The following is a 27,250-nucleotide window of genomic DNA, read 5'->3' as shown; positions in this document are numbered from 1 at the left end:
CAGGAATTTAAGGTGGAGGTGGGACTGTATCAGGGATCAGCCCCGAGCCACTTCCTGTTTTCAGTCTTCTAGGGTTAGGGTTAGTCTGTAAAATGAGCCTAGACTGGAATGTATAATGTTCGCAGATGACACTTTGATGTGCTGTGAAAGCAGAGAGCAGGTGGAGGAACAATTATAAAGGTGGATGCATGCATTGTAAGAGAGAGGAATGAAGACGAAGGAAGACAGAATACTGTATATGTGCATGAATGAGAGGGGTGGAGGGGGAAGAGTGAGGCTACAGGGAGAAGACAGGGTGGAGGACTTTTTAATATACTTAGGATCAACAGTCCAGGAGCAATGGTGAGTGTGGTAAGGAAGTGAAGAAACCGATTCAAGCAAGTTGGAAAAGATGAAGGTGCCAGTTGTGTTACAGTATGTGACAGAAGAGTCTATGTTAGGATCCAGGGCAAAGTTTTTAAGACAGTGGTGAGGCCACCCATGATGTACTGATTAAAGACACTGGCACTGAAAAGACAACAGGAAGCAGAGCTAGAGGTGGCAGGAATGAAGATCTTGCGGTTATCTCTCATGCTGACCAAGTTGGGTAGGATAAGAAATGAGCTTATCAGAGGAATAGCCAAAGTTAGATGTTTTGGAAACAGAGTTAGAGAGAGGAGACTTTGTTGTGATGGAAGACATGAGGGCAGTTGGTGTTAGAGAGAAGAATGCAAGAGACATTGTGGTGACCCCTAACGTGACAAGCTGAAAGGAAAACATAGACTTAATTTGCCTAGCCAATCAATACATTTGAGATTCAAAACTTTCAGATACGATCAAAGGATGAACAAAATTAACGTTTGATTCTCTTTTTCGAAAAGAAAATCCACATCAACAAAAGATAGCCTTTCAAGTCATTTTCCTAAATAGCTGGAAGGCTTAGGTGTTATGTAAACTCCTAATCTTATAAAGGGCCTATGTAATAAAAAAATCACGTTCTTTTGTAAAGAGCCCTGTTATTGACTGGAAACCAGTCTGGGGTGTCTTAACTGAAGTCATCTGATACAACGGTTACCCACGACAGGTATGAGGACAAGGATCTCTGTTTAGTATGGTAAAAATTATATAGACCATATTCAGTTTGTGTGGGAAATATCTTAGGGAAAGGTTTCTCAGATAAAGCTATTAGAGTGGATTTAATTTGATTGCGCAGTAATATCTAATTTTATTGCTGTTAATTTTAAATCAAAATAAGAAATCACTCTGTCAGATTAGTCCCTGAAATAAAGGGCTTTCATAGACTTCCCAAAGATTTGGTTCTGTGCAGCAATAACTGAATGTGTCTTCGCTGTATTATTTTATTTTATTTATTTATTTTAAACCAAAAAGGCATAAATCCTTACCGGGAGGTAAGGATTTTAAATCCACCCACGTAAAATCAGTCCCTCTCCACATAAAATCCAAACATAATGGGGACAACCCAAGGCAGCAGAGCAACGTGCAAGAGAGAACATATGGTTGGTCGGCCAAGGAAATAAGCATCAAGCTTTTTCCTTAATGATAACCAGTATGTGTTGTGTCTGTTTCAAAATAGTTTTTACCAGATGGTTATAATAAAAGTCATCATCATCAAGATGCAGGCTTCAGGTATGTATACAGTATTTATGTATATGGGGCAGGGCTATGGAAGTGTGGCGGTTGCCATTCTGTGTCTGCAGCCCCTTTGACCATCACAAAATATCCAAACACGTTCAGTTAAAGGCAAAGGGGGTTAAGAAATTCAACCAGGGAAAAAGATCACATGAGGGCGTACACTCAACTTCTTCCTCCCCACAATGTATTTCCTTCTTTGCAATATTAAAATTAGTGTTTTGGTAAAACATTTCCTGACAGAATACATAAGGAAGCCATCTTGCCTGTGGGTTTATATTACAAAATGGAAAGTCTTAGCAAAGAGAGGAAAAAGTACAAGTCATACGAGTTGTCACCCCTTACTGAAGTCCAGACAAAAAGGCCCTTTGTTATATCAAAGTGAGAGGGACAGAAAGAAACAAAACAAGTATCTATGTCCAGCTGCACTAAGTATTACAGCCACAGAGCAAGTAGTCACAGTGTAACAACATAAGGATGAAGCATGTGAATGGTATCTAACAACTAGGAAAAAGTATTATGTACAGTATGACTGGGAAAGAGTTCAAAACCTCAACATAACAATAACCCCTGGGAAGGTTGTGCAGAGCTATTAAAATCTTAAACATACATTTTCCAATACATTAGGCTTCTGAATAACACTGTCACTAGCAGTTCACTTGTTCAAAGCTAGTAATTTAGATACCTGCAGTGTGTGATGCTTGGAGAGAATTTTATAAAGTGCAAGAAAAAGCACAATTGATTCTTTTGAGCGTTCATGTCAAGATCATTCAGAGTTTCAAAAGAGTGCATTAACCAAGGTAGTTTTTCTGAGAAAATGTTGTTCGTAACCCGAATTGTTCGTAGACCACGTCATTCAGGAGCTGATTTGTGGCATCAGTCAAACGTTTGCCTGATGTAGCACATGCTTAATGAATGCTATGGATATAAAAAGATCCCAGTGGGCACAGGAAACGGTGAATCATTGTTTGAGGAATGAGGTGTGACAAATCGAACCAACGTGGAGGCGAAACAGAAAAGATTACACAATACTGATGAAAGCGGCATGCTTTTCTTTCACTTGGAACGATGATGTCAGAATGGATTTAAAGACCGACGTTGGGGGACAGCTGGAATATGAAGCAGCATACAAGGTATGCAGTGAGTGCAGCGGGGAAAATGTGTGTATATACATTTATTCTCTCTGATGAATGCCAAATGCAGCAGACACTAGCATGCCTACAGCACACAGGATATAATGAGTTTCACTTTGGCATGTGAGCATCACCAATTTATGATATTAACAACTGTACTCATTATGGCGTACTACCGCTTTGACTAGTACTACTCCAGGGTCCAATATATTAGTTCATTTGGAAATGAAATACCAATTTCCAATCTTTCATTATCACGTGGGTCAAGAAAGAGAGCAAAGTTGCTATGTGAAGACATTTAAGAATTAAGGGTACCCATAAAGATCCATCCCATGGTCGATAAGCTCAAGAGCAAGACGCCCAATGTTTCAGGTGAGATGTGGACACAGCTCAGTGAGTGTTAAGTAAGGCAGCTGAAAATATTCAGCCCCAAAGTTGCAGACCAACTCACATTGCTCAATTTCAATTGCAGCCTGCTCAGCCTGCAAACAACTTGCGCCTAAATATAGTGCTCACCCAGCCGGTTGGTGCTAATTGTGAAACCAATGCAACACAACCGTAAAACGCATTCTAGATTAATTGAAACAATTCTGAGCAATTGAGTAACCGATAAATCATGACCATTCGAGTGGTAGCTCTGTTTACACCACCCCCTCAAAAAAACAAACAAAAAAACTTTACTGCTAACAACACACACTGGTGTGTGTTTAAACAGGAATAAAAAAACTATTATTTGACTGGAATCTAATTGAATGGGGCATCATATTAATTTAAACATTGTGCTCAAATACACCTCTGCAGGAATGTTGCTAGCATGGAGGCTTGCAACATAAATTTGTGGGCTGAAGTAAGGGCAACCTCGTGTTTCATGAAAGTTTGTTGAAAGTTCAAGGAGGAAGATTTTTTTTTCTGGTGGAAGGTAGGCTGACCCACATCTGTGGATTTTCCCACGCTGTCAAAACCTTTCAACTTCACAATTCATCTGTTCCCAATCACTGTGTACTTGGAAGCTACCACTCTCAGGAACCTGTGCATATCAAGGCACCACAGCAATTCTCAGAAATCCCTTGTGCTGTATATGACTTTTTTTCTTTTTTTTTTATAACATACTAGGTTTTAACAAAGACGTTCTGTGATGATGATTGGTTTTTGATTTTATAACCACCATTTTGTATTCATGTTTCATTTGATACATTGTTTGTCAATTGCAATATATTTAACAAGAGTTTTGATCATGCCATATTGCAAAAATTCAGATACCACAAAAGGAAGGACCATAGATTTCAGCCTATAAATTAATGTTTTTAATACAATAAACAGTTTAAGATAAGCATTTATTAGAGCAACTGCTGCTCCAATTTACTGTTATGCAGTAAAGTAAATTATATTGTGCAATGTTTTATAGGTATATAATACATTTATAATATATTGGGTATTATTGCATCTAAAATATGGATGTTTTATTTCTTTAAAATATATATGTATAAAAAAGACCAGACCGCAATATCAGAATAAAAGAAATTAGTAGTTATTCCAGCGAAAATAAAGACAAAAAAGGTGGGGGGAAGGGACCACATTTGTTTGCGTGTTCATTGTGGTCCCACACTCTGTGATCCAGTCATGTTTCGCGTGCCGTTACTACCAGTGTGTGGCTGCTGCCAGCATGCCAGTGCGGTGCCAGGCCCCGCAGGCACATTTGGGATCAGGTGGCACATTCAAAGCATGAGCCAACAACATGACCTTGTCCTGGAAAGGCCACTCAAGCCCAGTTATGGGGGCAGGAGGGAATTTTAGTGTGTTTGAAGAGACAGAAGCATCAGACACCAGATGGATATGTTAATGCACTTGGCAAGCATTTATTAATCTTCTTTTTTACCTACTGCTTGTTCTATTTTTTCTGTAGTTGTAACTCTTTCCCATGATAAGTTTATTACATACCGATAAGGTTTTTGTAATTTTTTTTTTTGCATTTTTCAAATCCCTAGCATAACCTTTTATTAGCACGAAGAACATTCGAGTTCTATTCATCTTTAAGGTAAATGAAGAGGGCAAAATAAAGCAACAAACATTTTGCTGAGAAAACAGTAAACATCAAAGATTTAGTGAGAAGCAGACCAACATGAGCTGGGGAAAAAACAAAAAACAAAAAAAAACTTTGAGGTGAAGTAAGTGGACCGCTCCAGAGAAGGTCCTCCTGGAATATGGTTTGAGATTGAACAGTATAAGCACAAAACTATGATCATCATCATACTGAGTATTTTTTGTGGATATCACTTGACCCAAAATAAACCATTGGTGTGATAGTAGTAATAACCACAAGGTCTCAATGAAGTATCCACTGGTAAATTAGTAGCTATTGAAAAGCGGTGAGTGACCGACGTAATATAAACTTGCGATAAAGCAAATGACGTTTAAAACTGGATTCAGTTTTTTTTTTTTTTTTTTTTACATCGCTGTCCAATGAAGACATTCCTCTTTCGGCTTGTCCCATGAGGGGTCGCCACAGAGTGTAATCTTAGATGAACGCATATTCGTTTGGCACAGTTTTTGTAGTAAAAAAAAAAGAAAACCCCAAAAAGAATAATTATTTGATTCCAGGAGGGACCATCAAAACATTTCCATTCAATTCCTTTTTTGGTAGGGCAAGCAAAGACTTATGAACCCATCAGTGCAGGAATGTAATGTAAAAATAATGTGTACAAGATTCAGTGATGGTGCCAAAGATTTCTAATAACTGTCACATAGAAACCATTGTGTGTTTCGACGAAACAAATATTTTTGTTTCTCCTGGGTATGAGAAATTTGACACATGGAGAGCCACTAAATATTATATTGACATAGATCGACTACACAGAACAGTACTTAAAGTATATCTTTATCAGTCACTCATAGATTCTTTGAAGGAATAGGACACTTCTTTTTTTTTTTTACAGACCACAAGCATTTCTGGGTCAATGAATGCTTTTCTGGAGTTATCTACCAAGAGAGATACTAATAACTGTATTCAGATTTTGGTCTAGTTCCACACTGTTAATGTACCACTAAGATAAAATTAATCTGGGTATACGAACCTCCTCCGAAATAGTACTGCATTACTATTTACAGTATGTGGAAGCCTTAGTGAAGCTAAAGCTGTTTGTCTTGATACACAGATATAGACATACATTACATATGAGATATCTGGTGAGAAGAGATGTTCTGGCAGGATGCGTAGTAATGTGACATCCTTAATCACATTGGTTGCACTTTAGGTGTCTGTCACAAGCTCAGGTTATGATGAAGGTTGGCGACTGTTCGCGACAGAAGCTATTTACAGCTGTTGGAATTTCTTTCAGAAACGGGACTGCTCCCTCTCCGCTGAGCCAATCGCCTTTATGTGTTCAAGTGTAGGCAGCCCATTTTTGTTTGTGCTTTGCAGTGAGGCAGCGTGGGGATCGCCTCAGGTTGTTTAGAACAGGGCAGATCAGTTGAAACCCACCTTGCTCTCAAACATCCTCTGCGCATGGTATTGGCTAATGTTTTCCCACAGGATGGGCTTTAAAGAGTGAGATTTATCTTCAAGAAGATATTAAGTATTTTGCACTGCATTGTAAATAGGGTGGGGACGGGGGGGGGGGGGATCAGCTGCAATACCGGTATACCAGTCATTATTTGGACTTTTGCACAAAACAATTAGTTTTGAATGATTTATGATATAACACTGCTAATTTGGTCAACTGTTAGTGTCTGCTGTGCTTTCAGGACTGTAGGAGCCATAATCTAACAACAGCCAATAACATTACACATTTTCCCTTTTTAAAATGTAATAGACCTGTAATATAATAGTTAACAACGTAACAGTACAACACATTTCCGTGAAGGTGGCAAAGGGGTTGGCTGACTGGTTAGCACATCTGCTTCACGGTTCTGAGGACTGGGGTTGAAATCCCGGCCCTGTCAGTGTGGACTTTGCATATTCTCCCTTTTACTTGTGTGGGTTTTCTCTAGGTAGTCTGGTTTCCTCCCACATCCCCAAAACATGTGTTACGTTGAATGAAGACTCAAAATTGCTTGTAGGTGTGAATATGAGTACGAACAGTTGTTTGTTTATATGTGCCCTGCGATTGGCCAATGATCAGTTCAGGGTGTACCCAGCTTCTCACCCGAAGATAGGTAGAATAGTTTCCAGCATCCCCATGACTCTTGACTCAAGATTTTTGTAAATATGCTTTGATAAAAAAATATCAGGCTTGTAAAGGGAACTGTACTGGCTGTTTATGTAGATTGAAAAAAAAAAAGCAAAACAAATGCCATCTTTCCAAGTAAAGCAACCATCTGAGCAGTCTAATATGCATCTGTTTATATGACAGATCCACATTATAAGGAGATATTGTAATGTTGACTTCATTTTTCATTATTATCTGTGCTGCTAAAAAACAAAAAACATTTGTACCAAAACAAAAGTGCTGAATTGATCTTCGTTGTTACAGAGCATTATGATAACGATGACTCATGACACATTACAAAAATGGCACCAAACAGGTGTCGGAACATTCTGATTAAGAACTATATTAATAACAAAATCTCCTCTTGTTGCTCAAGGACATTTCTTCGCCCATTCGTCCATTGTCTGAGCTCCCTCCACCCACCGTCTTTCCTCTAAAAAAAAAAAAAAAGTGCTTGCTTATTCTGAATGTGTTTTGTCTCTTGAGCATTCACTAAATAGTACTTGCTGTCTTTAATCCGAGAAGGGCATGAATGCAAACAGCTGAATATACATACAACATACTGAAGGTGAAAGTGGTAAGCTTGAGAAAGGCTGAGGTCAAAAAGCGAGAATAAATATTCTACAGCTTCCTCCTCTGAGCCTTGGGATGTGTCGCTATTGCACGTGCCCAGATGGAGGAGTGGGAGTGCGTGAGCCCTTTCCAGGTAACTTCAGTCCAACAAGTTTTCAATGTCTTTATAAAAAAAAAAAAAAAAACGTAACAATGCCAAACGGATTACACAATTAGAGAAACTGAGCAAGACGTTTCTCAATAGTTTGGTGTCATTTGCTAAGCAATACACTCCAAAACAACCTTGATCTGAGAAAATTCCACAAAGGACCGCAGGGGATTTTAAAAAGAGGTGCAAGCTTTGAAAAGAAACCATATACAATTTCAGATATGCTTGATAATCAACCCTGTCAAACAGTGTCCATGGGCACAGGGTGAAGAGCCTGGTAAGTGAGAGGCTGATTTTTTTTTTTTCCTCTGAGACAATTAGAGTACAACACATTTAAATTAATTGAGGAGTGCATATTGATATCATCAAATAAAGCTCAGTGTGAAGGTTATATTTTTCATTTAATTTAGTTTCTGTCACAACTAATGACAATGGTCAATTGTTCTGGAACATAATCAGAAAAGAGATCCATTCACACTATTCACTGGCAAAATATTGGATACGTGATGTTAATTACAGAAAATGCCCATGAAAATGTGATGAGACTGATTCACTTTTTTTTCTTTTTTTGGTGAGTTAACACAGACTAATAATCATAAAAAAAACTATTCCAATGAAGTTGGACGTTGAGTTAAACTAAAACCGAATTCAATGATTTGCAAATTAAGTTCAACCTATATTTAATTGAATACACTACAGAGAAAAGATTAAATGTCCGAAGTGATAAACGTCATTGTTTTTAGTCCATAAAAAATAGACAACTTGGAATTTTATGGCTGCAACACATACCAAAAAAGCTGGGATAGGTGGAAAATGGAATGACAAAGTTGTGGAATGCTCATCAAACACCAGTTTGGAACAACCCACAGTTAACAAGCTAATTGGGAACAGGTGGGTGTCATAATTGGGCATAAAAGGAGAATTCCTGTCATTCACAAGCAAAGATTGAGAGAGGTTCACCTCTTTTCTGAAAAACAGCATCAGAAAATAGTTGAACAGTTTAAGGACGATGTTTGTCAAAGTACAGTTTCCTCACACGTCCCAAAAATATGCATTAATTGGAGACTATGAATTCCCTTTTTACTAACCTACTTACACATCTGTGAAGGCACCATTAGTACAGAAAGGTACATACAGGTTTTGGAGAAATGTTTTTCATGAACGCCCCCTGCTTATTTTAGAACCGTAAACCACATTTTGAATGCAAATTTTCCAGCATGCCGTGGATGCTTGAGACCTAGATCTTGAGTTAAAAAAGTCTGGGCACCCCTGGGTTAGAGCGTCTACCTCACAGTTCTGAAGACTGGGGTTCAAATCCCAGCCCTCCCTGAGTGGATTTTGCATATTCTCCCTGTATCTGGGTAGGTTTTCTCTTCTGACATTACGGTTTCTTCCCAGAGCACAAAAAACTTGGGTTAATTGGAGACTCATAATTGGTCTTTGGTATGATTATAAATGCAAGTGATTGTTTGTTTTTATGTGCCCTGCGATTTGCTGGAAACCAGTTCAACGTTCTGCCCAATGATAGCTGGGATAGGCTCCAGCGGTTCTTTAACCCTTGTGAGGATAAGCGATCCACAGAATGGATGGCTGTATTCAGTTTGTAGTACATGATTAACACAACGTCTCGACTTCAGTGTAATTCAAATTGTTTATGGAAGGCTTAATGTGAGAAGTCATGTTCTCTTAATTCCTTAGAGTCTACTGCCAACATTGTAGGACCATTTGGTTTGATTCTGGAAACCCACTTTTTTTTCTATACATTGTTACAAATCGACCACTTGAGAGGTTCAACACCTGCAATTCAACGACACGTCCCAATTTGCAAAAAGTCCAAGGGGAAATAAATCTAAAATTACTGTACGATCCACTTGTGGGGAACAATCACAGGGAAATGCAAATCTCAACTACACACTGACAGACAGCATATGACAATGTACACATGGACCGTAATTTCTCGAGAATAATGCGCAATTTTTTCCAAAAGTATTTTCAAAAAGTCAATAGAGCGCATTATATTTAGTGTGGATGAAAAATAAAAAATACAATCACATTGTATAGTCGTATACAGGTACATAGAGTGGTAAAAAAAAAAAGTTCGATATGATATTCGATGTCTTATGTTACAGATTTATGTATATCACGCTAATGTGCGCCACCAACCTTAACTCTGAACGCTGACCTCCTGGAGGGTAGGGGAATTTTACGATCGTTGGCATAGCATATTTGTTGCTACTGCACCAAACATCAGAAACGACTGCCCTGAGTTTCTTTTAACTTAAAGGAAGACAAAAAATTTCAACTACAAGGGCTGGTTGTGCAGCCGCTTTTAAATGAAATGTTTCCGGCCAAACTGGAAGCAAAACAACGTGAGTTGAAATTACGTAGTACGATCGTAGGATCATATAAAAAAAAAAAAAAAAAAAAAAAAACGATCGCGCACACAATTGAAATGCTCGCTGAAGTGCCCATTACGGTCATTTCTATGTAGTTTGAGCTTTCGTTTTGATTGCGACCTGACGCTATGAAGAGCTGCTTCAGAATGTAACCAAATGGGGGCAAGAGGCTGCACTGTTACCACGGTGGATTTACCCTCAAAGCACTGACTACAATGAGAAATAAAGGGACCCAAGACTCTTAGAATTCAAAAAATGTTTCCTCACAAACGCCATGGATGGCATCGAGGATGACAAGATGGGATCACCATTCATGAATGCAGGAAGCACCAGAACTAGACCAATTCATCAATAATGAGTTTGACAGTGATGTAACAAAGGTAGCTGCGATGGATATTTTTCAAATTGGAGATGAGTCAGATGCTTCTTTTGAAGTCTTGGTCAAGGATGTGTAATGTAGTGAATAAAGTGCACTATGCACAAATGTTTTATGCAGAAATATTTAATGCAAAATGTCAAATAGTTTATTTATTTAAGAGTGTAATATGTGTTATCAACAGTATTAATAAAATGTTATGCCATCGTTGAGCATTTATTTGAGTTGGTTCAGGGATTCTGTTCTGACAATTACAGGGACCACAACAAGCATGCCCTGTCGCCTGTCCCAAGATATATATTACCGCTGCATCTGTATGGCACAAAGATTATTATTAATGATTGTTATACGGACGTACAAACCTAGCAAAATAGAAATACACATAATTCCTACTATTTTGAACATATGGATAGCAGCAAATTGGTGGTGGTTTTCCTGATTTTTTAGGTCAACTCTGCATTATACTTCAGGATGCATTATACTCAAGAATTTACGGGACATTAAATTATCAGTACCCTACAATTAAAGAATGAAAAAACAACTATGGCCACTGAAATAACCTGAATAATATAGCGGTCCCAAAATGTACTGAAATGTACTGAAAATCAGTTATATAAGATTGTGTAAAAAGTAGTAATTTAATCAGCATGGACAGAATCTTTACACACAGCATAAACAAAATTACTGTCATGCTTTTTTAAAGAAAACAAACAAACATAAATCCTGGCAAATCCCGGCCCGCCTGTGTGGATTTTGCATGTTCTCCCTGTGCCTGTTTGTGTACTGTATTCTCCAGGTACTCTTGTTTCCTCCCACATCCGAAAAAACATGCATGACATGTTAATTGAACAGTCTAAATTGCCCTTAAATGTGAATGTGAGTATAAATGGTTGTTTGTTCATATAGTATGTGCCCTTTCATTTGGTTGGCAACCAGTTCAGGGTGTATCCTGCCTCCTGCCCGAATATAGTTTGGGATAGGCTCCTGCACTCCCATGTGAGGATAAGCAGCTATGAAAATGGATGGATGAAATACCTCAAAACTGACAATAAAAGAGCAGAATATTAAAACATTGATAAAAATGGAATATGACATGGAATTTGGAGTGTTTTTTTAGAGAGGGGTTCTAACATGCTAGGTGCAATCAATTTCAAGTTCAACTTTCAAACTAAAACTGCGAGCAAATACTACGAAATATATTCATTACAATTTTCCAACTTTTAGTCTGTAGTAGTAGTTTGGATACTTAAAGGCTTGCATGCCCATCCATTGTGTAAGCAGCTTGTACTCATACGTTTCTTACAATACCCTGACTCATCCTTTCAAGTGTACTTTGCCCCGTGTGTGTTTGTTAGAGACACAGACAGACTGAAAGTGTGAGATAGGGTTACTGCCATGGCTTGTTTCCAACAGCATAACAGAATAAAGCAACAGTGAGTTAGTCCAAGACTAATCTGAGTTTCTTTCTGTACATTTTTTTTGTTAACGGATGAAAGGTATTCCAAGACCTGGCTGGCTACATAGAAAGCAACACTCTATTAAAGAGAATTTAGTGGGGAATGGGGGCGTACAACACAGACTGATGCAATGAGAACTGCAATGATAGCCAGTCACCAGAGTGTTAGTAACGTTACGCCTGCCACCACGACTTGTAAATATTGAGAAGTACAATTTAGTTTATTTTACCACAGGAAGGAATAATCCTAATCTAGTGCGTTTTCACTGAAGGGTGGAAATAACTGTGTGCGTTATGTTGTATGTTATCCATCCATCCATTTTCTTTGCCGCTTATCCTCCTGAGGGTCACGGGGAGTGCTGGAGCCTATCCCAGCTGTCAATGGGCAGGAGGCAGGGTACACCCTGAACTTGTTGCCAGCCAATCGCAGGGCACATGGAGACAAACACATTATTGTTGCATGTTTTTGGGATGTGGGAGGAAACCGGAGTGCCTGAGGGAAACCTACGCAGGCACGGGGAGAACATGCAAACTCCACACAGGCAGGTCCGGGATAAAACCCAGGACCTCCGAACTGTGAGGCCAACGCTTTACCAGGTGATCCACTGTGCTGCGCTGTTGAATGTTATATTTATTTTTAATTACTTGGTGCTATTCTGGAAATGCGTCAATATTCCATAGAAATTTATGCTGGTAGTTTGGCCAAGCTTTGGTCAAACAAACCAGTCAACCAGCCACGATCATTAAAAATATTACAATGCTTTTCTACCTGCCCGCCCTCCTTTGCAAATCAAATACAGGGAGCTGTTTTCCCGGGAGAAGGGACAGAGACTAGTCCAAAATCCGAAATCAAGTCTTATTTATGCACCAATCAAAGACAACCACTGAAAAGCTTTAGAAAACAACGTTTTTTGAATAAAAAGAGGGTGCAGGTATTTGTTAGAGCTGGAAGAGGAGCAAAGGATTTAGGGAGACATGAGTTGACGATATCAAATGCTTCAGGCCTGTGATCTACTTTTCTGCATAGTGCTCCCATGTGTGTGCATGCACGCGTGTGTTTGTGTGTCATACTACGTATTTTGGCTAGTCTAGTCTCCGGGTGAGCAAGCGATGTGAGGAGTTAAACAAATCCTTGTTTCTTAATTACAGTAAAGCAAGTTGCTTTTGATTGACAACACCATCAAAACAACTGAGCAAAAGGAGGTTAAAAAAAAAAGGTTCATGTTAAGATTATTTCATCTTACTGGGAAACACTTAATACACTTAAACACAAATTTTAAATTACAAACCTTTTGCTACTGAAAAAATGGACAATTATTAACTCTCCTCCCCCTTTATGGGAATTGTTTTAGTTCTCCAAATGCAAGCTTTTTAACATGTTTTTGCCCCCCAGCATTAGTTTACATCAAATTTCAAAGAAGCAAATATTTTTTCATCAAAGATAACATTGGAAAAAAATGCCCCTTGTCAAAATAGCGCCAAAGCGTATGTAAAACAATCTTAAATAAATTAACATTTTCAATTGGAAACAATTTAACATAACACCGGCCATCAAACTTCATGGCTCAGCTGGTCTGCGTGTCTGTTGTTGAAAAGAAACACCCCTGCAGCTCTCAGCAGTTTTACAGATGAGGCAAAGTGACTTTAAAAGAACTATTTGTAGCTTGGAACCACATATGCAAAACACCAAAAGTTTCCAACAGGTCGATAAATCCCTGCTCTTTTAAAGTATAGATAAATTGTGCACCTTGTCTTCGATAATGTTCACTGTGATTGACTCCATGATTGGCTGACACTGGGCTCCGTCTTGCCATGTGTGAAACAATCTGAAAGGGATTATATTTATATTGTTGGGAGTCAGGAATTGGGTGCTTGTGGCTGTTTTGGGATATAAGCACCACAGGGGTTGAAAAAGTGACTAAAATGGCAACACTGACTGTTTCTGAAAACTACCTTCTCTATGTTTACAGCCATGTTGTTAGTGCAAGCAGTGCTTGTCAGCAACGATATGCTTTAAACTATAGAAGACAGTAATTGAAAATTCAAGCATTTAACTCAAATTAATTAATAATATCGATTAACAACCCTGTATAGGTTTAGATTTAGGGACAGTTAGGCAAGAGTATATTTTCAAATAGTTTTAATATGATATTTTTTCCACTAATTACAATATTTTCGTATTACATTTAAAATGAAATGTGATAACATTGTTGCTTACTTAAAAGATTATAGTTCACATATGCATATGATTGATGTGACAGTGGACAATTTATCCTCTGTATGTCATAAAGTTAAATAGCATGAAAATGGTAATAAAAGCTTAAAAAAAACGAAAACCTACTCTCAGCAAGCCCCCCCCCCAAAAAAAAGCACATTGTAAAAAGGAGATACAGCAAGATAAAACAGAATAAAATAAAGCATGCATACATCATAGCACTGATAAATCTGCTCATTAGTATATCTCTTGAGGTAGTGATCATTATGAAGATGTGGCTTTGGTGACAGAGGGGGAGCACAGGGATTTACCTCTGGCAGTGAAGTTCCGTCACTTTGAACAGATTGGAGTACATAACATTGCGTGGCCCGAAAGAGAATCGATGCATGAGTCCACAACAAAGACAATTAAATATTTCTTCAGAGGGAATATGTCTCGATTCCATTTAATTTTGGAATGTATTTTCTGTTGGGGGTAAAGTGTACCTATAACTGCGTTGGACACTTCATGTGTGTGATGTATACGTAATGTGACAGCTGACCACTCTAAGGGTGATATTCTTCCATGTATGTGTAATGTCCTTGAAAAAAAATTACAAACAACACAACCTTCGACATGTGTTTAGTAAGTCAGGACAGATTTGACATGGAATGGCCACATATTGGGGTGCTACAGCCGCAGTGTGTACCTGGCATGAAAGTTTTGAAGTGACAACTTCAAGCAGAGAATCTTTACAGCCAGAAAAGTGGGCAACTGGGCATATTCTCCATCTAATGCATATGGGAGAATATGGCTGTGCCATTACAGATGTTGCAGCGACAAGAAAAGAAAAACTGTTCATATTACATAATCTTGTGCAATAAATACTGTATGTCCTTGGGAACAACAGTTCACAGCGGCCAAACAGTATACTTATGAATGTATAGCTGTGTTCGTTCACTTTTCCAAAGCGTTATCTGTGTAATAATTGCGCTGCACGGCATTGAAGGGAAGTGTATTGTGAAACAATGTGTTGGTAAGTATGTAGTTTGATGAGTAGCATTTCCCACTGGAAGCATGCCTGCATGCTTCCAACTGAACCACCATTAAACTGAAGTATTTTTGTATAAAATCTGTGAGTGGAATAATTGGAAAATCCTTTTTAATTCCACTTCCCATCTCTTTGCATAACAACTTCAAAAGCAAATTGTTTGATGACCCGCTGATTGAGGTGAGTAGAATTCCCACGACATCTTCAACTGCAGTAAACACTTGATTCAAGTACTTCGTCAAGACTTTTGTATCTGTAGATACTGTATACTGGTGTATACATTTGGTGTCTGTTGTTTGGTACCTTATTATTGACATTCAGAACACAATAGCGTATATGTATCTTTCATCATCACTAATCCATTTCAAATACTACCTGGAGAATAAGCTCCTGATTTTAACCAAAATTTTTCATCTTAACTAGAGAGAAACCTTTTATCTGCTTTAGAGGGGAATCAGTTGAACTTGGGTTTGAGCATATCAGTCTCTCTTTTCATCACATTTTATGCACATAACTTCTAATGCGCGTGAGACAAGATGTATAGGATCTTATGCGCTGGTACAGTAAGTGCAATAGCAAAGATGACGTTTTTGATGGAACATCAGAATTACGACAACGTTCTGTAAGACAACCACTGAATAGACCACAAAAGAAGGTGTCTGGAACCGCAATCATCATCGAGAAACAAATACCATCTTCCAAGCAGCCACAATTCATCCGTTAACCCACCAAACCAAGCTTAACATCAATATACTGAATACCTAAAAAGTGAGCTGTTTACATGCTTACCTTAGCAATCTGGACACACCAGTTGAGCAACAGCTGGGATCCGATGTTGTCCTTATGCTCGTAGACGTAGTCGAGAAGGCACCCGTGAGGCATCAGTTGCGTAACCAGCTGGATGGTGGGACTCAGGCAGACGCCCAGCAGACGCACCAGGTGAGGGTGCTCCATGCTGGCCATGATCAGCGCCTCCTGAAAGACACAAATTCGTATTCTCTGGTATGTTGAGGAAAAGAAATATGGGCGGACGTAGGTGTTACCTTCTGTCAACAAAGACTGATGGCTGTGACTGTGCATGATGGACCTGTCAGGTCTCATTAAAAAAACAGCACAGATCCTTATTTAATTACTACAAAGGTTTTAATTTTTCTTCTTCTTCTCATTTGGTATTTTTAAAAAGTACATTTATGACCAGTCTTTTCAAGAGCAGTGAGAGGAAAAATACGCTGTCATCAAAATAATGCAGTAAGATGATATGCACTTCAAATGGGAAGTTTTTGTAAATATTGTCAGTGGCCATTTTATGGTTGGTGTCAAAAGAGAAGTAAAAGCACAAGTTCAAATCCTGCTAGCAGAACATTCAGCCTGTTTACAAGTACAGAAAGATCACAGGGCTCCTTATTCTGTTTTAGGCTTTAGTTTCTCTTGAAGGAAGCAGCAAGGTTCCACTCAAGTCAAAAATGTGTAGAATTTTATTTCATCAAAGTGGCTCGCTGCGCCCCGGGGTTCTTGGCTTTCTCCAAATGTAATAAATACACAAATGATGAATTTGCAACCACAGTAGGTCCTACTGCATTACAAAAGAGTTTATACCATTTCTGCAATTTTAATAAGAAATAGTGTTTGCAAAAATCATATGTGCTATGAACAGTCCAGTAACAGCTCATGCATGTGTGAGTTCAAGTGTGAACATAAATATGCGGGCTCCTGTATTATGAATACGATAGATTCTTTTATTTTGTATTCCACAATGCTTGGGGAAAAACAACCTGAAGGTTTGCACAAAAATATGCTATAAATTATGCGACTATAAAACAGTTAAGTCAAAATGAACCTTCATTGTCATCCACCGCAACATTTTTTTTTATTTATTCAAACGGCATGTAGCAAGAAGGAACGTAATGCTAAATTATGTAACATCTTTCACACAACACACACACATGCGCACAACCACAGGGTACTGTGTCTACATGGGTTAATTCATCACTAGACAGATAGTAGTGTAACACACATGCGGTACACATCATGTTAATGTGTTTCTGCGCGTATCAGGCAGAAAGATATACGGTACATCTTGTAAAGCTCCAGTGAACACCAACAGGGGTGATATCACAGAAGAGGATTAATGTGTTACAAGTATCACAAGGCTTGGATAACAACATGATGCAGAGATTGAGGCAGAGAACGACACGTATGTAGTTAAAATACAATATATTTTTCATTATATTCAGATAACCTAAATCCGAACCTGTGAGCTTGATGTGACATTCTGCAATGCTTAAATTCTAGACTGTGTACAAAATCCAATATAGGAGTGGATTACATCGAAAGAATCAGATTTTCTTTTGTCGGTTGTACTAGAATTCTGCTCTTAACAATTTTTTGTGTTTAACACATGCAGCTATTTTTCCTTGAGGGCCATGTCCAACTTTTAAATGATAATAAATTATTTTTCTCTGTTTCTCTCTGCTTACAGCAGCCAGGTCAGGATTACAAATGAGAATCTGTTTTCTGTTCCCTTCAATTACTGATTCACAAAGCAAAAAAACAAAAAAGTCCATAAATAAATAAGGAAATTACTCTCTCCCACAGAAAAAAAAATTGTATTCAGATTGGCCTTAACCGCTTTCTTTCTTATTTTGTGTGCTCTAAACTGAGGTATCTTACACTTTCTTGGTTGTGATATCTTAGTTCACAGAACAGTTGGTTGTTTACATTTAAAAGTACAAGTTTTACCAACCAATATTTCGTGCGGATGCTTACATTGTGCTAATGTAGAACTCGGTGTCACCATATTGGACTAATCATGTGACTTATCATTAATGGTCTGCTGGGCAGAGGTTTGTGTAATGTGCCCATTAGTACTAGGGGAATTTAGTTGTATTAAGTATGAGGCCCCATTGCTCAGTGGTTAGAGCATTGGTTTAGTAAACCAGGGGTCGTGAGTTCATTTCTCACTAGGGCTTCCACTCCCCAAGAGCAGTTGCGTCAGGAAGGGCATCAGGCATAAAAACAAATTCATCTGAGATGACACACCGTGGCGACCCCTAATAGGACGAGCCGAAAACTTAGTTTAGTATAAAAATGGTAAGCAATATTCAGGATACCAGCAAGGTGTACTTGCTTGTAGAGTATACAAGTCAATACATGTATACCTGAAGTGGCGTGAAATTGAACTACTAATGCACACAGAAACAGTGACTCTATATATGGTATTTTTGGATAAAATCACAACAATTTATTCTATTTGAACAAAAGCAACTTCAAACTGCAGACCTAATATGATATTTGTCTGTTCTGTCCAAAAGCATTACTGTATGTTTACAGGAAGTAGATAGCTATGCTCCTTTGCCCTCACAAAACCATGTTAAGTCTCTCTTCTGGTTGCCAAGACAAGCTCTCAAAACCCACCCAGCATCAATTATCACAAACACGGGGTATTCTTCAAAGGCATCCTGATGAAAACAGAAATGCTCACACTAAAACTTCCTCTCCGGCCGCTAAAATAAGTGTAAAAATAAAAAATATTAAAAATTGTGCAACTGGGTCGCTTTGTGTGCGTGTGTGCCAGGATGTGTATGTGTGCTAATGAGAGTCATTTCATCTGCATTGCATCATCATCATTGGGTAATAAGTTTGATCTTTTTCAGTTTTCTTTTTGAAACAAGATCAACTGTGAATGTTGGAAAAAATGAGTCTGGTGTACATGTGTACTTAAGTATCCTGTACTGTATGCAGGCGCCAAACGAGACATTTCTATTCTGTTGTCTTTGTAACTCAAACTCACTAAAGTTAAATATGTACATGATGCTTTTCTTTTAAAACTATGCTGACATGGTGGAAGTCTTTTGGGCGATAGCAACAATCTATCATAACGGCGTGGGCAACCTGTAACCAATATAATAAACCAATACTGTATCAATAATGATGTCTCTGGAAATATTCCATTTTGATTCTCATATGGTATATTTTAGGGGTGTAAAGCTGCACTGCAATATATATACAGGTGATGCTTTTTACTATTTGGGTTGATGTGAATTTCTTAATGACAGAACCCAAAGTGGAAATGCTATTCACGATGATGAAGAACCACCTGAACAAAAAATCATCAAAACTGAACATTATGTTGGTAAATGGCATTTAAAAAATGGGTTTTGTAATGGATTCCATTGAATTATGCAGGTGTAGCTATATTTAGTGTCCAAAGCGAATCTTACATGAGAAAAATACATAGAAAACTGAAAATGAATTACTTACGTCCATGAACTCCACGTTTGCCTTGGGCCCTGTGGCTTCATTTAGGATTTTGATGGCTACAGGTATCTTAACTGTTTCACCTTCTGGAATCCAAATCCCCTAGAGAGAAATCCAAACAATAACATGCTCAGCCACAGAACATCAACATCCAATTTAAAGACAGCTGATGCACGTGCACATTAGTGCTTGTAATGTACGCACCCCCACATTTCCCATATATGGACAACCATCTGGACCAAAGTATTGGGATAATCTAAAGCAGGTTCAAATGAGTTCCCCCACTGATGCCTGTTTCAAGTCGTTTGAGTTTATTTAACTCATGCAGATAATGGCATTGATAATGCAGCCCTATGGCGGCACAAACCAGTGCAATCTGTAGGCCGGTCCCAAGCCTGGATAAATGCAGAGGGTTGCGTCAGGAAGGTCATCCAGTGTAAAAACTGTGACAAACAAATATGAGCGTTCATCTAAAGAATCCCATAACGGATCGGTCGTGGCCCGGGTTAACAACGCCCGCCCCCGGAACTGCTAAACTGCAGGGCATCGGTGGAAATTCAGCTACTGTGGGTCGAAGACAAAGAAGAGGAGGAAACCGGATCCGTCGTTAGAAGAAAAAGAGGAATGCACAGAGCCTACAACTGAGTGTAGGGACTTTGAATGTTGGGAATATGACAGGAAGAGCTCAGGAGTTGGTTGACATGATGATTAGGAGGAAGGTTGATATGCTGTGCATCCAAGAGAGCAGCTGGAAAGGTAGTAAGGCTAGAGGTTTAGGAGCAGGATTTAAATTAATCTACCACAGAGTATATGGGAAGAGAAATGGAGTGGGGGTTATTTTAAAGGAAGAGCTGGCTAAAAATGTCTTGGAGGTGAAAAGAGTATCAGATTGAGTGATGAGACTAAAATTTCAAATTGAGGGTGTTATGTATAATGTGGTTAGCGGCTATGCCCCACAGGTAGGATGTGACCTAGAGTTGAAAGAGAAATTCTGGAAGGAACTAGATTAAGTAGTTCTGAGCATCCCAGACAGCGAGAGAGTTGTGATTGGTGCAGACTGTAATTGACATGTTGCTAAAGGAAACAGGGGCGATGAAGAAGTGATGGGTAAGTACGGCATCCAGGAAAGGAACTTTGAGGGACAGATGGAGATGGCTGTAGTGAGTACTTATTTCCAGAAGAGGGAGGAACATACGGTGACCTACAAGAGCGGAGGTAGAAGCACACAGGTGGATTAGATTGTGTGCAGACGATTTAATCTGAAGGAGATTACTGACTGTAAAGTAGTGGTAGGGAGAGTGTAACTCGACAGCATAGGATGGTGGTGTGTAGGATGACTCTGGTGGTGGGTAGGAAGATTAACAAGACAAAGGTAGGCAGAGGACCATGTGGTGGAAGCTGAGAAAGGAAGAATATTCTGCGGCCATTTGGAAAAAGGTGAGACAGGATCTCAATGGACAGCAGAAGCTCCCGGAAGACTGGACTATGACAGCCAAGGTAATCAGAGAGACAGGCAGGAGAGTACTTGGTGTGTCATCTGGTAGGAAAGGGGAGAAGGAGACTTGGTGGTGGAACCCCAAAATACAGGGAGTTACCCTAACCCTAACCCTAACAAGGAAAGAGATTAGCGAAGAAGAAGTGGGACACTGAGAGTACTGAGGAGACGCGAAAGGAGTACATCAAGATGCGATGTAGGGCAAAGGTAGAGGTGGCAAAGGCTAAACTTGAGGCATATGAAGACATGTACACCAGGTTGAACACGAAAGAAGAAGAAAATGATCTCTCCCGGTTGGGATAGAGATGGGAAGGATGTGCAGCAGGTAAGGGTGATTAAGGATAGAGATGGAAATGTGTTGACTGGTGCCAGTAGTGTTCTAAATTGATGGAAAGAATACTTTGAGAAGTTGATGAATGAAGAAAATGAGAGAAAAGGAACAGTTGAAGAGGCAAGTGTGAAGGAACAGGAAGTGGCAATGATTAGTAAGGGGGAAGTTAGAAAGGCACTACAAAGAATGAAAAATGGAAAGGCTGTCGGTCCTGATGGTGGAGGTATGGAAGCCATTTGGAGAGATGGCTGTGGAGTTTTTGACCTAATTATTCAACAGAATACTAGCGGGCGAAAAGATGCTCTAAGATCTAGAGAAAGCCTATGACAGAGTACCAAGAGAGGAACTGTGGTACTGCATGTGTAAGTCTGGTGTGGCAGAGAAGTATGTTAAAATAGTACAGGACATGTATGATGGCAGCAGAACAATGGTGAGGTGTGCCCTCGGTGTGAGAGAAGAACTTAAGGTGGAGGTGGGACTGAATCAGGGATCAGCTCTGAGCCCCTTCCTGTTTGCAGTGGTAATGGATAGGCTGACAGATAAGGTTAGACTGGAATCCCCTTGGACCATGATGTTTGCAGATGATATCGTAATCTGCAGTGAAAGCAGGGAACAGGCGGAGGAACAGTTAAAAGATGGAGGAAAGGAGAGGAATGAAGATTAGCCGAACTAAAACAGAATATATGTGCATGAATGGGAGGGGTCGAGGAGGAAGAGTGAGGCTACAGGGAGAAGAGATGCAGGAGATAGGCGAAGATGGAAAAAGATGACACGCTGTGGCAACCTCTAACGGGACAAGCCAAAAGGAAAAGAAGAAGAAGAAGATAATGCCATTGATCTGACCCAGTGATTCTAGGCCCGTGTAATGTGGCACACTATTGATGTGAGATCTTCAGGTGTGTCACAGGAAATTATCAAATTTCATCTAATTGGTCTAAAAAAATATTGATTTACTACAAATAAGGTCTCTTTTTTATCAATCACGGACAGCAATACATAGCGACAGGCCAAACAATTCAATCCTTTGAGTACCCAGTCCTCACTTCTTGTGCGTTGGTGACATTTTTTTTGTGTTAAAAAAAGTGCCTTGTCTCGATAAATGTTGGGAAACAGTGAGTTAAGCACCTCTTTTAATTTAAACTTGGATGAAAAAATATATTAAATGTCGTGTATGGAATTTGCATGTTCTCTTCATGCTTGTGTGACTTTTCTCTTCTTCCCAGATTTCAGAAGCACGCATCTTTGACTCACTGAAGACTCAATCGGCCATAGTTTGAGAGAAGCTGTGGCTCAGTTTGTAGAGCGTGTTGTCGATTGACCAAATCCATGGCTTAAATCTGAGCTCTTGAATGTCTACTTTGAGATGTCCTTGGGTAAGACAATAAACCTGACGTTACTCTCTGTGGGTCTGGCAGCACTTCGGTGGTGTATTAATGTGAGTGTGAATGGCTGATGGTGTAAATAAATGCTCTATTTCAATGCACTCCATTTAGCATTGACCACAGTAGTAAATGCAAGTGGAGAGGCTCCATCTCACCCAGGACCCTGGACAGAATACGTGGCAGAAAATGGATGGATGCTTGGTAAAAGTTGTGTCACTTTTGGATTTGTAATTGTCCTGTAAGTTGGGATGCTGCAACACACCGTTATCGACAACACCAAAAAAAGGGACTTTTTATAGTTGCTCCACTTTTTTTTAGACATTGTACACGTGACGTCATCGTTTTCACGGCGCCATATTGCTGGTCAAACAAAGCTGCTCGTCAGTGCGGAAGTCGTTGAACTGGAGCAGATTTTTCAAATTGCCCGAGACCTGTTGTGCTGTTGGTTGTCACAATAGACGAGACAGTTCTTCAAAGATATTATTCTATAGAATACCAGCTGAAAAGACCAGAAACAAATTTATGGATTTCGGCAATTAAAAGGGATGGATGGTGGCTAACCAAATACACACACCTATGTAGCGATCATTTCAATTCAGGTTGGAATTATTCTTCTCAATATCAAATTATTAAGTATTTATAATGTCAAGATGACTCATTTGAGAACAATGAGTATTTTAAAAAATAAACTGTGACAGTGAGGTATACGGTGGAGAGGACTCCCTGTCTTAAATTTTTTCCAAATCATAGTTTGGTATTTGTATTGAAAAAATCCGAGTGGATCCATCACTATGCGGGATTTATTGTTGATTGAGAACAGAACCAGCAACGAAGTATTTGTATGCGTCCAGACTTTTATACATTTTCAAACTTTTCTGTGTAAATCTCCATGATTTATTCACCAGATAAATGTGTAGATCGAGTTTTCCAAGACAGGGAAGCAAATTAACAGTCAAATTTCTTAATGGGAAATGTGTTGTCTTGTTATATTGTAGAACAAAGAGACGAGGTGTATTTCAAAGCATTCAATCTTGACTTCCACGTTGTAGAACACGTACCAGCAAACCGCTCTCGGCTTACTTCGGCATCTCTGCCTGCTCCACTTGCTGGCAAGTATATATTAAATCTTTGCTTGAAACGCTTCCATTTATCTGCAAGATTACCAGTCAGCTGCATGGCCCAAAGTGGACTTAGCTTATACATGATCGTCCGTGAATCCACAGCTTTTTGCTGTTGGTTAATTTCTAATTTGGACACGGGATCCTTTACTGCTTGTCCAATGTGTCGCCGTCCGCTTTGAAATACGCCTCGTCTATTTGTTATCCAATATAGATTTTAAAGTTCTGCTACTAGTCTATAAATCACTAAATGATTTAGGTCCTGAATACATGAAAGAAATGCTTAAAGAATACAAACCCAGTAAAGCTCTGAGATCGACTGACTCAGGTCAAATAGTCCAAAGCAAACACGGGGAAGCAGCATTTAGCTATTATGCTTCACACAAATGGAATAAGTTGCCAACAGAGGTGAGGTCAGCCCCAAGTGTGAATGTTTTTAAATCCAGGTTGAAAACTCTTTGTTTTTCTCATGTTTTTTGGAATATATCCACTTTTTCACCATATTACTTGCACTGTATGGCGTTTTAACTGTCTTTTTTTATATTTTGTTTGTCATTTTTATTGTTTTTATCCCGTTTTAAATGTTTTATCTGTTTTCAAATGCCTTTAATCACGTAAAGCACATTGAGTGACCTCGTGTATGAAGTGCGCTTTGCTTTGCTTACTATAACAAGACAACACAGTGAAAACATCAACTTTGGCAATAAAAATGGATCCTTTATGCCAAGCATCTCTAATTTTTCTGTGTACTTTACTTCATCACCTTCTAAATGTTTAACAGAATTGAACAAAACTCTGGGTGTCGTGCTATCAGACATATTTTAGTTTCGTCTTAACTGAATTAACTTTCAACAGCACTTTGTTTGACCGGCAATATGGCAGCGTAAATAAAAATCACGTGATTTTATGACATAGGTGCATGATCTCTACACTTTGTGTAATAGATGCTGGTACTGATCTTATTGCCATGTGAATATAGCTCTTAGTGTTCCCAGGCTGAATGGCCATTTGCCCTCGGCAATATGTGTGCTGAGTGAACTGTGACGACATTTCAATAAAGCCCCCGAAAAAAAAAAAACAAACAGCTATTCTTGGGGAACCTTCTCCACTTTTTTGGGTTAAACAATGGCTATGCTCTCGAGCTCAATTAGTAAATTGATCATTCCTCCACCCTTGTCACCTATTTTATCTCCTTTCTTCCTTCCTGTCATCCAAACCCCATTGGGGTAAGGGGCAGTTTAATGATATAGTGCATGCTGAATGATTAAAAGGTATTTTGTCCTTCAAAAAAAAAACAGGCAAAACTATTTTATCATTTTGAAGGATCCAATTTCAACTGTGATTAAAGTGATTTAGCAGGTGCCAAAACGGTCAAAGCATTTAAAAGAGGAAGGCGTATTTAAGTACCTCTCAACTTTTCAACAAGCTTCAAATGTGTTGCACTGCTCATATAACACCCCCCCCCCCCAATGACAGCAAGCTTTACATCTGCGCAAAAGTGAAAGTACCTCTGGATCACAACATCAAACTCAGAGGCGATACATTTAGTTTTATACACTTGTTTCAACAGTATGTGTGGATATAATTATTAATCAGTGAGGTTTAATTTCATTAAAATGAACTGCCTTTCAAATTATTTCTCAGCGAAAAACTGCAGTATTTCAGCAAGCTCATAACAGTTCACAATATTAATTGTCCTAAATGGGGTGCTACAATTAGTTTTTTACCATCTAATTCCTCAATAATAATTGGCTTTTTAATGGTCTGTTTATAAACTTTCCAAAACATCTTTAATTTTACCTCATTATCAAACCGTACCTAAAATGCCAATGGCAATATTTCAGTGCTGTTAAAGTCAGATTAGGGGCAACAGAAGCAATGCCCAGCTCAGATGAAAATACTAGAAGAATAATTTGAAAATCTTTCCTTGAACTTCTGATACAGGCATCATTTGATGCTTCAGATCTATCCGCGTTCCTGTGCTTATTATTGCGAACTAAACACGTTAGATGAGGGGGGGAAAGAGGAGAAATGATGAATCAAAGGTCGTCAATTTCATGTGCTGTACCTCCTTAGCTCATTATAACACTGGCTTCCACCTTGACTTAACATGTATTACAATGAGACCACAGGGGACTGCCTGACTGCTATTATCAATCCTTCTCATCCTCCGCCTCCAGTTTTCCATCTCATTTCCTGTCATTAATGATCGCGCAATGCCTTTCACTTTTCTTCCACTTTGTTTAACATCCCTCATATCATTTAGCAAAATAATCACTCGTGTATACTAATTTTATTTTGCCAGTATACCAGTGCATATACAAAGCAGCTGACTACTATGTCAATGAACTGGCTTTATTTTACCTTGTACACAGTCCCAAAGGCCCCAGAACCGAGGATCTTGACTCTTTTGAGTTCCGTCTCCTTCAGGATCCGAAGCTGAGCTTGGTTGGGTGCTGTCCCACTGGGTGTCAAAGGTTCGACCAGCTAAGGAAATAGAAAACAATACCTAGTTGTCACTCAACCAGTCTTTACGCATGGATGCACATCAAAGTGACATGATGACGAGTGGCAAAAGAACAGGAAACAAAAAGATTAAAATTGATCATTACAGAATGGTCTTCAAGTTCACATTATATTATCAGTTCTCAAGTAGACGAGAGTGATATACAGTACAGTAGATGAGGGAGTTAATTCATGTAGAGCGGTAGGGCCCTTGTAGAAATAAAACAACGGGAACGCAGCAATGAAGAAGGCCGACAGCTGACTTTCTAAGAGAAGCAAAAGCATCCAAAATGGAAGCAAGAAAGGTGGATTAGAAAAACAGCAGAAGATCCAAGACGGGGAAAGGGAAGGCGAAGATAATCAGAGAGTGTAAATCAGCCAGACTTCGGTGGGCGGCCTGTTTCCCTCTGTCTCATAGTTGCTACAGTTTGATTAAAAACAATAGCAATTCTTCATTGAAATTGAATAATAAATCAGCATCTGGAGGGAGGCAAACGACACAGACGCAAACACACACACGCACACGCACGAATAAGCAGAAAACAAACACATTCAAACACTCTTACCACATGCTTCAAGGAGCTGTCCAGCACAAGAGAAACTGTCTACATTCACGTTCTAAATAGTGGTGCTGAAATGTTTAATAAAAGTAATTTGCTATATGGGTTAAACTTCAAGATAGTGATGCAGACATCAACAAAATTAGCAGTTTTAAGCAACCAGATAGACACTGGTACCAGTGCGCAGATCATTTGGCAGTGGGCAGCACAGGAAAAAAAAAATCTACACATATATTATTGATGTTGTGATCCATGTTCCATGCTCTGATCTTAAAATACTCACCTCAAAACAACTTTCCCCAATGAAAGGAATGGAAATGTAATTAATCTGGTCCAGCCTTTCCAAAACTCCCAAATGTACATATTAATTTTAATTGGGGGGTGGGGTGGATCACTGGCCAGTATGGTACTTAATAAAAAAAGACAAAAAACATAACATAA

The 27,250-nt window shown here is 39.0% G+C and overlaps 1 protein-coding gene across 5 annotated transcripts in view; it reads right to left on the bottom strand.

Annotated features, from left to right (window-relative positions):
• The window catches only part of LOC133511849 (receptor tyrosine-protein kinase erbB-4-like), a 286,982-nt gene that overhangs the window by 21,625 nt on the left and 238,107 nt on the right, over positions 1-27,250 (bottom strand). For all 5 annotated transcript variants that reach the window (XM_061840835.1, XM_061840837.1, XM_061840839.1 and 2 more), the window contains 3 exons: positions 26,109-26,231; positions 19,422-19,520; positions 15,951-16,136 (listed from right to left, as the gene is read on the bottom strand). In XM_061840835.1, coding sequence (XP_061696819.1) covers positions 15,951-16,136; positions 19,422-19,520; positions 26,109-26,231 — 408 coding nt within the window. The remainder of the gene's footprint in view (positions 1-15,950; positions 16,137-19,421; positions 19,521-26,108; positions 26,232-27,250) is intronic.

The sequence above is a fragment of the Syngnathoides biaculeatus genome, chromosome 14 (assembly GCF_019802595.1).
Source record: "Syngnathoides biaculeatus isolate LvHL_M chromosome 14, ASM1980259v1, whole genome shotgun sequence".
Lineage (NCBI taxonomy): Eukaryota > Metazoa > Chordata > Actinopteri > Syngnathiformes > Syngnathidae > Syngnathoides > Syngnathoides biaculeatus.
This window is presented reverse-complemented; position numbering and strand designations above follow the sequence as displayed.